The sequence below is a fragment of the Petaurus breviceps genome, unplaced genomic scaffold (genome assembly GCF_028583685.1).
Source record: "Petaurus breviceps papuanus isolate PSGF00001 unplaced genomic scaffold, PetGlider_PUasm1.0 76, whole genome shotgun sequence".
Lineage (NCBI taxonomy): Eukaryota > Metazoa > Chordata > Mammalia > Diprotodontia > Petauridae > Petaurus > Petaurus breviceps.
This window is the reverse complement of record NW_027186473.1, coordinates 8374896-8389300: the sequence shown is the minus strand read 5'-3', so window position 1 is coordinate 8389300 and position 14405 is coordinate 8374896. Positions and strand designations below refer to the sequence as shown.

The 14405-nt window shown below is 37.9% G+C and overlaps 1 protein-coding gene across 1 annotated transcript in view; it reads left to right on the top strand.

Moving 5' to 3' along the window:
- The window catches only part of TXK (TXK tyrosine kinase), a 41459-nt gene that overhangs the window by 18626 nt on the left and 8428 nt on the right, over nucleotides 1–14405 (top strand). Inside the window, exons 8-13 of the mRNA XM_069105184.1 lie at nucleotides 1302–1376; nucleotides 2427–2598; nucleotides 5853–6069; nucleotides 9270–9334; nucleotides 11186–11304; nucleotides 12998–13155. Coding sequence (XP_068961285.1) covers nucleotides 1302–1376; nucleotides 2427–2598; nucleotides 5853–6069; nucleotides 9270–9334; nucleotides 11186–11304; nucleotides 12998–13155 — 806 coding nt within the window. The remainder of the gene's footprint in view (nucleotides 1–1301; nucleotides 1377–2426; nucleotides 2599–5852; nucleotides 6070–9269; nucleotides 9335–11185; nucleotides 11305–12997; nucleotides 13156–14405) is intronic.

Below are 14405 nucleotides of genomic sequence, written 5' to 3'. Positions count from 1 at the left end.
ACAGGAAAAGAAGAGGAACCATCAAGGAAAAGAAAAAAAAACACCATCAATAAGTAGAAGGAAATGTAAGAAAAAGCTCAGGAAGTGAGACTTTTGAAGAAAGGGTGAGAGTAATCAACAGGATCAAACACTGCATAGAGTTCAAGGAAAATGAGAAGTGAAAAACAGTTATTGGATTTGATAATTAGGTCAACAACAACATTAAAGAGAAGGTTTCCATAGAGTAGCAAAAAGTAGCTTTCTTAGTGTTGGGGAAGGATATAAGTGCAGAAGAAAGTCATTGAGTATAGACTACTCTTTAAAAAAGTTTGACAGTAAAAGGAAAGGATAGAACTTTATAACTTGGGAAGTTAGCATGATCAAACAAATGTAAGGGTTTAAAAAAATTTAAAGCATAATTAAGACAGACCAGAAGACATTTATAAACAGAGGAGAAATTCAATTCAATTCAATTCAAACATAGATTAAATGCCTACCATGTACAAAGATACTGAGATGAAATATATAACACAGACTCTGCCCTCAATGAACTTAAAAATCTAGTGGGTGAGGCAATGGATATTACAAAAATAATTGTAATAACAGGCAGAATATAAATGCAAAGGAGGAATCTAGACAAAGTTTTATAAGAAATTTTAGGAAGGGGAAGGAGAGATCACTTTTAAATGGGAGTGGGAGTGGGAAGAGAGGTCAAGTCAAGGAAGATTTCATGGAGGTCGCATCTGAATAGGTCTTGAAGGAAGAGAGTCATTTCAATGGGAAGAAATGAAGAAAGGAATATATATTTGGGTATGGGATCTGGCCGGAGCAGTTAAGAAGCCAAAGGAAAGGATAAAAACAAGAGAATAGAAAGTAGTCCATTTTGGCTAAAATGTAGAGTACATGAAGGGGAAAACTGATGGATAAAGCTAGACAAGTAAGTTCCAATCAGGGTGTAGAGGGCCTTGAAAGCCAGGATAAGGAATTTATATTTGATTTAATAGGCAATAAAAAGCCATTGAAGGTTTTTGATAGGAAGAGTGATGAGATCCTTCTCAATAAAATGGGAGGCAAAGAATTCTGTACAGAAGAAAGAGGACACAGCTGTAGTTAGGGACTTATGGAGAGCCAAAGATGTGGAACAGCTTGTCATTTTCAAATGTTATTCTCATGAAGAACTGTGTTGACTGGGAAAATATCTGTAGGAAAAGGAGTGAAATTCAGTTATACTTGAGGACAGGATTTGTGTTTAATTTTCTCCTCTAATTTAGTAAGTGGGCTTTTAATTTAGGAATATAATTCTAGCTTCTTTTCCTTCTTAGGGCTCATAACCCGTCTCCGGTATCCAGTTGGCTCCATGGGAAACTGCTTGCCAGCAACAGCTGGTTTTAGCTATGGTAGAGTTTGAAATTCTATTGTAATGAAATAGTAGACCTCATAAAGAAATTCCATTCCAAGTGCCCACCTTGCTTAATGCAAAATGCTATACAGTTAAAGAGTAATAATAATAACTAACACTTATATAACACTTACTCTATGCCAGGTACTATACTAAGTTCTTTACAATTATCTCATTTGATCCTCAACAACCCTCAGAGGCAGATTTTTAGGTTAAATCCCTAAGATCTCCAAAATTCCTTTTAGTTCTAAAATCCTATAATCTTAATATGAGTGTTGAGTATCCTTCCATCAAAAAGGCACTTAATAAATTTTTGTTGGTTGATTGGTTTTCTCTTTGTTAGGAGAGTCCAGGTCAGCCCAGAAGCTGATGCCTTGAGGTGGGGGTGAAGAAAGGAAATACATTGGAGAAAAAAGACACAGAAGTTAATGTAGGGATAGGGAAGGGACTGGTAGAGAGGGAGGTAGAAAAGAAGAGGAAGAACTTTCTTAAAGCCAGATGTCATCTACTTCAGTACTCTGCCTAGGGCCAGTTTGGGAACCTCTGGTTTAATCCAATGTTGACATTTGGTAGACCTGAATTAGAAAGAATGGGAAATGTGGCCCCCTCCTGGGGGAAAATTTCTTAAAGAAATGTCCCTTAGAAAATATAAAAATTTAAAGTATCCCCTGAGAAAAACAAACAAACAAAAACCTTAGAATTGCGTTTTTGTATATACACATGTAAGAACATTTGACAATTTAATTGGAGGGAACACTAGGAAAACATTCCCCCTTGTGTCTGTCCTTTTGAACACTATATTGGCAGTTCAAAATGCCTGCAAAATAACATTTTTTCCCCTGGAAAATATAGGAGTACTCTTTTGAGTGAAAATATCCCTTAACAAAAGTTAGGACTTTAGGCCTATTAGGTCATTTCTTAGCTCTTCAGTTTCTCCATCTGTAAGATTGAGAGGTTGGATTGGATAGTCTCTATGGCCCCTTCCAGTTTTGATCATTTATGATTCTCTACCCTCTTCATAAGTAACATATAGATTTTATTTTTCCAGAGAAATGGGAGATTGATCAGTCTGAATTGACTTTTATAAAGGAGGTTGGAAAAGGCCAGTTTGGTGTGGTCCATTTAGGTAAATGGAGATCCTGTATCCTAGTTGCTATTAAGGCCGTCAATGAAGGAACCATGTCAGAAGATGACTTCATTGAGGAGGCTAAAGTGATGATGTAAGTATATGTAACACCCAAATAAATGCTGAAAGGTGTAATCAAAGAAAGAATGTGGGACCTGTAGTAACTGAGAAGACATGACCTATCTTTTTTTTTTTTTTTTTAGCAATCGGGGTTAAGTAACTTGCTCAAGGTTACATGGCCAGTTATTTCTGGGTGTGGTGCTGAGTATCTGAGCCCGGATTTGATCCAGGTCATCCCGACACTGGAGCCAGTGCTCTTACTCGCTGAGCCACCTGGCCACCCCTAAGCAATTGGGGTTAAGTAACTTGCTCAAGGTTACACAGCCAGGTGTTTCTGGGTGGGTGCAAAGTGTCTGAGCCCAGGATTCGATCTCCAGGTCTTCTCAACACTGGAGCGGGTGCTCTTACTCACTGTGCTACCTGGCCGCCCCTGACATGACCTATCTTTTAGAGGTGACAGCATCATATTAACCTAAAAGGGCTAACTTGTCCTTAAAAGATGAATGGCTTGCTTGACAACTTCAAAAGGTTATTGCAAAAATCAACTCTCCACTGGTGGAATATCTTTTTGGTTGTGTCTTCATGAAGAGAATATCTAGGGGTGGCTAGGTGGCACAGTGAATAGAATACTGGCCCTGGAGTCAGGAGGACCTGAGTTCAATTCAGCCTCAGACACTTAAAACTTACTTAGCTGTGTGACCTTGGGCAAGTCACTTAACACAAATCACCCTGCCTTCCAACCTCCAAAAACTTAAAAAAGAGAGAGAATATCTTTATGAGTAGCTGTGGCCAAAGCTTTGTCCTTGGACAGGCTGATGATAAGCAGCAGTCAGGACCATACTGGAAGTCTTTCTGGTTTATTAGGACATAGAAGAATTTGAACTTCACTGACTTCAAGAACCTAGTGTCACTTCTGCCTCATAAGGAAACATCACAGGGAAACTGAGAGAGCATGAATGCTTTACTCTCTCTCTCTCTCTCTCTCTCTCTCTCTCCACACACACACATATATACATATGTAGATAAATATAGACATATGGAGACAGATATAGAGAGATAGATCTATATATCTGTGTGTGTCTGTGTATGTATGTATGTATTTTCTAGGGTTGTGAGAAGGGCTTCTCTTGGCTGTTGCTTCTCTAGGGCCGTATACCTGGGTAGCTACTCTTTACCTCTATCTTCCCAAACTCAATTCTAACCCTTAAATAAGTCAATCTTTAGGTTATAGTTCACATGGAGAGTTCAACAGGTATAAGAAAAAATATGTGAAAAGAAAAAAAGGGAGGGGTTAGGAGAGGGAGAGAGGAGTGGTTGGGGTTCTTAGGCAAGCAGAAAAAAAATCAGGTTTTAGGTCAATGTCAAGTGAAGACTCGAGCTACATTAAGGGGGAGCATAGCTCCTAGAAATAGCCTTTTTGGCTGCTACAACACATTGATGACTCATATTGAGCTTGCTGATAAGATCTCCAGATCTTTTTTAGACCAACTACTGCCTATGTTCCTTCCTTGTTGGACTTGTGAAGTTGACCTTTGATATCCAAATGCAAGACTTTGTATTTATCTTTCCTTAATGTTATCTTGTTAGATTTAGCCCAGTGATCTAGCTTGTCAAGATGCTTTTACATCCTGACTCTGTTAGCTAACAAGCTTTGTGTCATTTGCAACTTTGATGAGAACATCTTCTAAGAATGTATCTAAAATGATTTCTATAAATGTTAAACTGGGGGCAGCTAGGTGGTACAGTGAGTAGAGCAGCAGCCTGGGAGTCAGGAGGACCTGAGTTCAAATCTGGCCTCAGACACTTAACACTAACCATGTGACCTTGGGCAAGTCATTGAACCCCAATTGCCCCTCCAAAAAAAAAAACAAAAAAAATGTTAAACTGTATAAGGCCAAGCACAGATCCTTGGTATACTCTATTGGACACATTGACATTGAACTATTTACCAACCATCCTTTGAGTCTGGCCATCCAACCAGCTTCTAATTCATCTGATTGTATTATTGTTTAATCTATAACTCCATTTTTTCCCCATAAGAATAATATCAGCTAATTTTATCTCAAGGTAAACTATGTCCACAAAAATTCTCCTCAATCTACTACTTTAACAATCCTATTTAAAAAAAAAAGCAACAAGGAAATCAAGTTAGTCTGGTATGACCTGTTCTTAATGAAGCCATGCTGGCTCTTTGTAATTATCACTTCCTTTTCTAAATGTTAACCAAACATCTTTTTGAGGATCCTCTCAGTGTGCCCCTAGGAGCTCTCTAAGGCCTTGAGTTACAAGATCTGCATTATTTCCCTGCACTGATGAAATCATAGCTCCTGAACAACAACTACAAACAAAACACCTTGATCTCAAATCCATTCTTTCAAAAGTATGGTTGGAATATGACATGGTTCATTTATCATGGAAAAGACATTTTTGTTTCATTATCTATTAAGCTCTTTGTCTTGTTGATCAGAATTAGCTCAAAGCTGCTGAAATATTTGTCTTTTTTTCTTTTTATTTTTTCATAGTGTAAATTTGTGTTTTTTCTAAGCAATTTCAGTATAACAACTCTTGATTATTCACATATAGCACCCCTACATTTTAGATTACTTATGGCTGTAACTAGATATTTTGCTACTCACAGCAACCAGTATAAAATGTATTTTCAAGTCAACTTTTCTGAAACAAACTCACTTGGGGAGAGACATTAGTAGCAATTTGAGGATACCTCAAGGCCACTACTATAAATACTGTCTTCATCCTTTAAATTTCAGTGCCTCAGGTCAAAGTCATAATTACCATATCCTAGTTATGACTAATCATGATATATGTTAAACTCAAGCAGGTTTTTCAATCATCACTCAGTCCCTTCATCTGGTGCTCAATCAGTCATTATTTTTCTGATTATAATTGACATTTTAAAATTATCTGCTGATTTGGAATATCCATGTCATTACCTCCCAGCTAAATGAAGAACACTGGGAACTGATTAGTGGAGATAGAGGTATTTCATCTCACACTCTGAAGTAGACCAGTTCTATCACTTCGGACATACTGTTTAATCCCCACTTAAGCTAGTTAAAGAGAAGAAAACTGCTGTGCCATCTTTGTAGTCAAGTTGTAAAATTTTGTTAATATAGTATTCAGAAGATGAAAATGATAAGTTCTCCAATTATTCCAAAGCACTTTGAAAAATCTCTCCCCTCAAAAATCAAACCAAACCAACCCAACCCAACCCAATTCTGTTTAAGTGAATTATAAACTTTCAATTACTGCAATGTATTTCTTGAACAGGACATTATCTCATTCGAGACTAGTACAACTTTATGGAGTATGCATCCAACAGAAGCCACTCTACATAGTAACAGAGTTTATGGAAAATGGCTCTCTGCTTCATTATCTCAGACAGAGACAAGGAAGACTTAGTAGAGGAGTACTACTGAGCATGTGCCAGGATGTATGTGAAGGCATGGAATACCTGGAGAGGAATAGTTTTATTCACAGGGATTTGGTAAGCATGAGTTGTTAACTCTTTATTCAAGATGGTAGACCTTTGCTTCATTTGTATTTTACTCAGTGCCTTATTAGACATGGATGGAATCTTGGTTTCTGGAAGACTATGCCAGTGTGGGACAAGCTCTGGAAGGTCCTACCAACCTTCCAGTATGTATCTATTCTATATTTATTTATTGTATTCTACCTCCTCCCAGCTTTTCCTCTGAATATAAGATCCTTAAGGACAGGAACTATAGCACCTGACACAGTGCCTAGCACTATGTAAGTTCTTGATAAAGGCTTATGGACTGAATGATTGATTAAAGACTCATTTATTAAATGCCTTAGTATGTACCAGGTGAAATGTTAGGAGGTAAAGATAGAGATATAAAAGTGAGATAGCTTACATTCGACTAAATCACCTTGATTTTAATTGGAAATTATAAACCCTTTAAATATAAACCTTGTCTAAAGCCCTATTTCAGGACATAAACAGTACTTGCCTTTTGGTAGAGTGGAAGTGACCCTGGGTTCTTGAAGCCTTAGATCACAGATTAACATATGGTTTGGTGACTCTTACCAGGGCTTTGAATAGAAACCTGGTGATGGTCTCACAGCCTGACAGCCTGCCTAGCTAAATGTAGAGAGTTTCCCCAATAGAAAGTTGGCTGCTAGGTGACAATTTTTTAAAATGTAGGATAACGAATATTATAGTCAAATTCCAGAACTCCCAGGTCAAGGACAAAAATACTGCAAGCAGTCAGGAAGAAACAATTTGAGTATTGTGGAGACACAATCAGGATAACACAAGACCTAGCAGCTTCTACACTAAGGGATTGAAGGGCTTGGAATGTGAAATTCTGGAGGTCAAAGGAGCTGGGATTAAAACCAAGAATCACTTACCAAGCAAAACTGAGTATAATGCTTCAGGGGAAAATATGGTCATTCAATGAAATAGAGGATTTTCAAATATTCTTGATGAAAAAACCAGAGCTGAACAGAAAATTTGACTTTCAAATACAAGAAGCATGAGAAGGTAAACAGGAGAAAGAAATCATAAGGAACTTATTAAAGTTGAACTATTTATATTCTTACATGGAAAAATCATAATTGTAACTCATAAGACTGTTCTCAGTATGAGGATAGTTGAAGGGAATATATGTGTATATATATTTATATATATTATGTGTATGTGTATATAAATATATGTGAGAGTGGGCATATGTATGTTCATGTATACATAGACAGAGGGCACAGGATTAGTTGAATATGAAGGGATGATATCTAAAAAATAAAATTAAGAGGTGAGAGAGGAATTTATTGGGAGGAGGAGATAGATTAGGGTAAATTATCTCATATAAAAGAGGCAAGAGAAAACTGTTACAATGGAGGGGAAGAACAGGAAGGTGAAAGGGAATGGAACAACCTTATTCTCATTGAATTTGGCTTAAGGAGGGAATAACATACACACTTTACTGTGTATCTTACCAGACAGGAAAATAGGGGGGTAGGGGATAGGAAGCAGATGATAAAAGGGAGGGCAGATTTGGGGGGAGGGTAGTTAGAAGCAAACATTTTTGAAAAGGGATAGGGTCAAAGGAGAAAATGGAGTAAGTGGGGTTTGGGATAAGATGGAGGGAAATATAGTTGGTCTTTCACAATATGACAGCTATGGAAATGATTTGGGTAACTGCACATGTACAAACTATATTGAATTGCTTGTCTTCCCAGTGGGGATGGGTGAGGAAGGAGGAAGGGAAAAAATCTGGAACTCAAAGTTTTAAAAACAAATGTTTAAAAAACAAAAAGTAGGACAACCCATGATTATAATGAAGGTACACCACAAGTGGAAGGATTACCTATGTGGATGAAGTCAAGGGTGTCTGGGATATTGAAGTACAAAGACTGAAGCACTGAGGGAATTTTTAGGATGATGGTGTATTGGAAGGCCTGGGCATGGGATTAGGAAAACAGGGCTAGTCTCTGAGTACTTAGGGCAACACCCTTGGTAAAACTTATCTACTAAGTCAAAGGCCGGTTGATGTGCACAAATATTCTTTTTGTGTGCACTTTGTGTTCATAAAAGTTAATAAGTTCTTTGAACTTTATGACTCAGGCAACTCCCTAGAACTTAATTATCAATCAGAGGCCAGTTGTTCAACACAGAACATTTACTTACTCATATATACTTATATTAATGTAAGTTATGTTTATCACATAGCTCAGGAAATAATGCTAAGATTTATAGTTAAGAGTTTTATCTTAGAGCGAGTAAATCTTTCCTGGGTTGATGTATCAAAGATGACATTTGAGGAAGAGTGAAATAAAAATAAAGGGCATGCAGTTTCTTTGGAGAACAGAGTTGTTTGGATTTTGTGTGTGTTTGCTATTATTAATAATAGCTATAATTTGTATAGTGCTTTAAGGTTTACAAAGTGCTTTGCATATGTCATCTTATTTGATCCCTATGAGGTAAGTGCTATTATTTATGCCCATTTTACAGATGAGGAAACTGAGGCTGAGAGAAAGTAAAGTAACTTGCCCAGGGGCACACAGCTTGTACGAGTCTGAAACAGGATTTAAACTCAGTCTTTACTGACTTGTAGTCCAACATTCTCTCCCAGGATTAAAAAAAATAAGTGTAGTTTATTGTAGAGGCTAGAGTGATGGGCTTGGAGTAAGGCAGACTTGGGTTCAGATCTTGCATTTGACGCTTATTAGTTACACAACCACAAGCCAGCAAATTCTCTGAGACCCAGACAACTCTCCAAGAAAGCAAGAAATCTCATTGAAGAGTGCCATCATTTTAAAAATCTATTGTGTGAAGGCAGCTAGGACCTGGAGTCAGGAAGACTCGTCTTTGTGAGTTCACATCCAGCCTCAGAGACTTACTAGCTGTGTGACCTTTGGCAAGTCACTTCACCCTGTTTGCCTCAGTTTCCTCATCTGTCAAATGTGCTGGAGAAGGAAATGGAGAACCACTAGTTTCTTTGCCAAGAAAACCCCAAATGGCATCATAAAGAGTTGCATACAGCTGAACAACAACAATAATCAATGGGGTTATTATCCTCCACAGGAGCTTCTACAAATGGGTCATGGGGCAGAGGCTGTAAGATGGAGAAAGGAGTACAAATGAACTGGGAGGGGGAAGCTATGATTGAAAAAGTCTTGCTGGAGTAGACTTTTGCCCATGCAATCTTTCTCCCTTTGCCACAGGCTGCCAGAAATTGTTTGGTCAGCTCTACATGCATAGTGAAAATTTCGGACTTTGGAATGACAAGGTAATAGAATACATCATTTTGTTTCTTTTCTTTTTTCTAAGCTTTGCTTTTGTTCCAAGTTAACTTAATGATCATCATGTGCCTCCTATACACAACGCACAATGAAAACAAAGACTTTGTGCTACCTACATGGACTAATTGTGATGCAAAATATAGTATTAAGACTACTGCAGAAGGGTTGGGCAAAGGAAAGACTCAGGACTCAGGAAGGCTTCCTTTAGGATGGGGTACTTGAGCCCCATCCTGAAAGATGAGTAGACTCTTAAAAGTTGGGAAAGAAAATTCTATCAACCAGCCCTGCACTCTAAGGGAGAGTTAGTTTCTGGGCTATCTGTATTTGTGGCTATTATTTCCTGTTGACCCAGTTCTGGGGAGCTGAAACCACCTGTGCGTATATTCAGTCCAGGTGTTAGATTGAGGTTTCCTCCTTTAAGTAATTTCCTGTCCATAATTCTGGTCATTCTTTCAGCTTTATAATGAGGCATTTGGTTTTTCTTTGTAAGAGACAGAAAGACAGAGAGATAGAGACACACAAAAAGAAAGACATATACAGACAAAAAATGTTGTATAGACCAGAGGATTTCTGGTGTGTGTGTGTGTGTGTGTGTGTGTGTGTTCTTTTGAAATGGGGCATGTCTTCACAATATCATTATCCAAAGCTTTAGAGACTCACTCATTTCCTGGAAGCTAGTCCAAAGTTCTGTCAAAGGAGGTGATAATTATCTCTGTTCATTTTCCATACAGGGTCTTTATAATAAATGAGGGATTTTTGATTAAAAAATAGCAAATGTCAAGTGTTAACAGTTGAATAAGAAGACATTGAAACAACCTTTAAATTCATTCCTTTTTAAATTTAAAATTTTAATTTTAAATTCATTCTGTGTTAAAATGTATTCATGAAATTTTATGCTTGGGGTTGCTTCCTATGTTTTTTCCCTTCCCAAAATTGCTTGCTGGACTACTTCAATATGCTGCTTTTTTAAAGCTTTATTAATTTTTTTTTGTTTTTAATACTACAATCATTTCCCAACATGTCTCTGCCATTCAGCCCTCCCTTGTAACAAAGAAAACAATTAAGTAAAGCTGCTGTAACAATAGCATCTGACTGTGTATACCTATAGACCCCCAGCTCCTTCCAGAGAAGAATGAGTATGTTTTCAGGGACTGGTATATACCTTTTTTTTTTTGCCTTTTTTGGAGGGCAATTGGAGTTAAGTAACTTGCCCAAGGTTACATGGCTAGTTTTTTTTGTGTGGGTGTTAAGTGTCTGAGACTGGAACCGAACTCAGGTCCTCCTGACTCCGGGGCCGGTGCTTTACTCACTGTGCCACCTCGCTAACCTGGTATATACCTTTTAATATGTAGGTTATTATAATGATAAACACATCCAGGCCAATGACTTGTGATTTAAAAGTTCATGTTTGGGTGCGGCTAGGTGGTGCAGTGAAGAGGGCACTGACCCTGTTGTCAGGAGTACCTGAGTTCAAATCCGGCCTCAGACACTTAACACAAAACTAGCCGTGTGACCTTGGGCAAGTCACTTAACCCTAATTGTCCTATTTTACCCCCTCCAAAAAAGCAAAAATAAAATAAAACAAAAGTTCATGTTTGGTATGAGGAATAGGTTTCTGAGAACCAAACAACACCATAAATACTGAAGTTATTTGAAGCAAAATAGTATCCACACTGTTAACAAGAGAGTCACAAAAGTTTTTTATATTATGCCTTGCCTCTTTTTAGGAGGGTTTCACTATGTAGCCAACCCAAACTTCCCTGAGGATTTGAATGAAAAGGGGGGACCTGTCATAATTAATGTAGTATATCTATGTATTTATATTCACTTGGTTGTAGGTATGTTTTGGATGATGAATATATCAGCTCTTCAGGTGCCAAGTTCCCAGTCAAGTGGTCAGCCCCTGAAGTCTTTCACTTCAACAAATACAGCAGCAAATCTGATGTCTGGTCATTTGGTGAGTTTACTTGATGAAGCTGATTTGACATTGGTTGTCTTAGTAGACGAAGATCATCAGTCCACCTTGTTTCTTAGTGCAAGATAAGATTCTCATGGAGTCTTCTTGGGTCTATGGTCTTGCTTTGTGTGCTCTGAAACAACCAAACAGCCTTTGGTGGCTTCTATGATGTATACTCTTATGAGACTGCTCATTTTCCTTTCCAAGTGAGGAGTTAATTAAAACTTTAAATTTTAAATTAAAACAGAGTCTGCCTATTGAAAAAGACAGTCACTCTTTCCCTTTCCTCGAGAGCTTTTCCCCACCACTGTCTTGAAAAGAAAATTTATCCCAGGGTATCTGTAGCTGTTGTGTAATGAAATTCTTCATCAGTTAATGAATTTGTAAATAGAGCTAGTATTTACACTTAGAAGATGGTCCTATTATTCGCCTGGGGGAAACATGAACTTATTACCCTTTGTTCACAGAATAGATTCACCATACTTAATTCATTTTCTTGAGATTTTGTAGGATTTATATAGCTTAAGAAATGATAGAGCCTTAGTTTAGTACAGTATAAAACTCTATGTACTTGTATATGCTAGTCTTCATATAGGAAGGTGATCCTTAATAGAACATCTACTTTTTTTTCAAGATTAGTGACAGATCTGAGCTCAATCATTCACACTCTCTAGTCTCCCTCATTTCCGTAATGGCTGGCCACGGTTAGGAATGGAGTTTGTAACTAGGGAACAGAGAAAAGACAAAGAAAAATTCAAGTCCTCAACAGTATCAAATGGGTAACCTCAGTGTCTTTAGATCTTCACTACTTAAACACATAGTGGTAATAGCCAATGACACTTTAGAATAATAGAATCATAGAATGTCCAAAGAGGAAAGGACTTTGCAGATGGTCTAGTTCAAACCTCTCATTTTATAGGTGAGAAAATAAGCCTATGGACAACAATTTAGCTGAGAGGTTGCACCCATGTGTGTACATGGCAACAACCCAAGTTACTTTTCAGGTGAATACTAAAGAATTCTGGTTGGGATTGTCTTTAAGTAGTCCTTTGTAATTAACAACTATTTATTGAATACCTCCTATGTGTAAGACACTGCCTTATATACTAAAGAACTCTTTATTTTTTTCAATTAATGAAAATCTATTTCCTCTTTCTCTCATCCCACCCCTGAAAAGAAAAATGAAAAACAAAAACAAAAACAAACATGCATAGTCAAGTAAGACAATTTCCCACACTGGCCATGACCAAAATATATACGTCTCATTCTGCAGTTTGAATCCATCACTTCTCATTTAGGAGCTGGGTAGGGTGCTTCATCATCACTAAAGGATGCTTTTAAAAATAAAATTTATTATTTATTTAAAGATTCTTTTCTTTTTAAATTTTGAGTTCCAAATTCTCTCCACCCTCCCACTCCCTTCACCCACTGAGAAGCAAGCAATGTGATATGTTACGCATGTGAAATCATACAAAACATATTTTCATATTTGTCATATTACAAAAAAGCAGGAAAAATGAAGTGAGAAAATTACACTTCAATTTGCATTCCAAGTTTATCAGTTCTCTCTCTGGAGGTAGATAGCTGTCCCTATTTTATTCCTCCCCTAAGCCCATTCCAGACAGACAACAATTTTTTTTAAAGTAATCATTCCCCTCCTCTCCAACTTGCCTTTGTATATTTTACTTTTTAGGAATTCTGATGTGGGAGGTTTTTACTGAGGGCAAGATGCCTTTTGCGAAGGAATCCAATTTACAAGTTGTGGAGGCTATTTCCAAAGGCTTCAGGCTGTATCGTCCCCACCTGGCTCCAATGATTGTGTATGAAGTCATGTACAGCTGTTGGCATGAGGTTTGTCTACCTCACTTTCTTTTTTAATTTAATTTTTTTTTCAGGGGGGAAGGCAGGGCAATTGAGGGTAAGTGACTTGCCCAAGGTCACACAGATAGTAAGTATCTGGGCTGGATTTGAGCTCAGTTCCTCTTGACTCAGGGCCAGTGCTCTTTATTCACTGTGCCACCTTGCCGCCCCTCTTCCTCACTTTATAACTTAGGGTATAGATTCTATCTATAGCACTAGCCTGGTCTGTTTCACATAGGGACTCACGAACCCTTTGGTAAAGGGGGAAGAAAGTGTCTATTTCACATTCATGACTCATTAGAACTGTGATGATGATCTGTGTTACTATATCCCTTATTTGCTATTTTGCATTGACTTTTCTTCTGCAATGGTCAGTGTACTTTATTTTCTTTTAAAATCCATTCTGTTGGGTAAATGTGACTTTAGCTATAAAGGGCACTGATTTGGGGGTTAGAGGATTTGAATTCAGGTCTAAGCTCTGCCACTTACTTAGCTATGTAACCTTGGGTGGGTAAACCACATAATCTCCATATATCTTACCTTCCCCTATTACAATATGAAGAGAGTTGGACTGGATCATCTCAAAGACCTTTTTTTCACTCCCAGTCCATGGTCCTGTGATTGACTGAAGGCACAGAGGTTAGATGATGTACCCAAGGTCACCAGGTCAATTGGCAGAAACAGAGTAGAGTCCATTTGGTCATTAAATTCTTGAAATTTCCACCTTGAAAAGGGAGAGCCAGTGTTTTCATTTACATAAGTTTCCATCTGTGTTGCTTTTCATAAGTGAAAAAGTATTCTTGTGGCACTCTTCACTACCAAAAAGTATGGCAGGGAAAACCAAATGAGAGCAGAACATGTTCTAGGAGCAATGAGGAGTACGAACCTCTCAGGAAATTCCCTTTTCCAGAGTAATTTCTGTCGTTGAAAGGCCAAACATAAACATAAAAGTCACAGGTTTACTGCACTCAATATCTTCCCTTTCTGGGCACTGACCTAGCACCTTACCCCATCTCAGCCCACCCCTTGTCAGCAGACTCCTTTGTATCTTTGGCAGCTTCTTTCTCTTCCTGAGGGGGGGGGGGAAACAAAAAAAGAAAACCATAGCTGAATTAGAGATTGAGAAACTGAGAAAGAGAGATGAGGGGGGAGGGAAAGATGCAAAAAGCGAGAGGGAGAGGGGGATGGGTGGGGAGGGAGGGAGAAAGAGAGAGAGAGAGAGAAAAAGAGAGAGAGAGAAA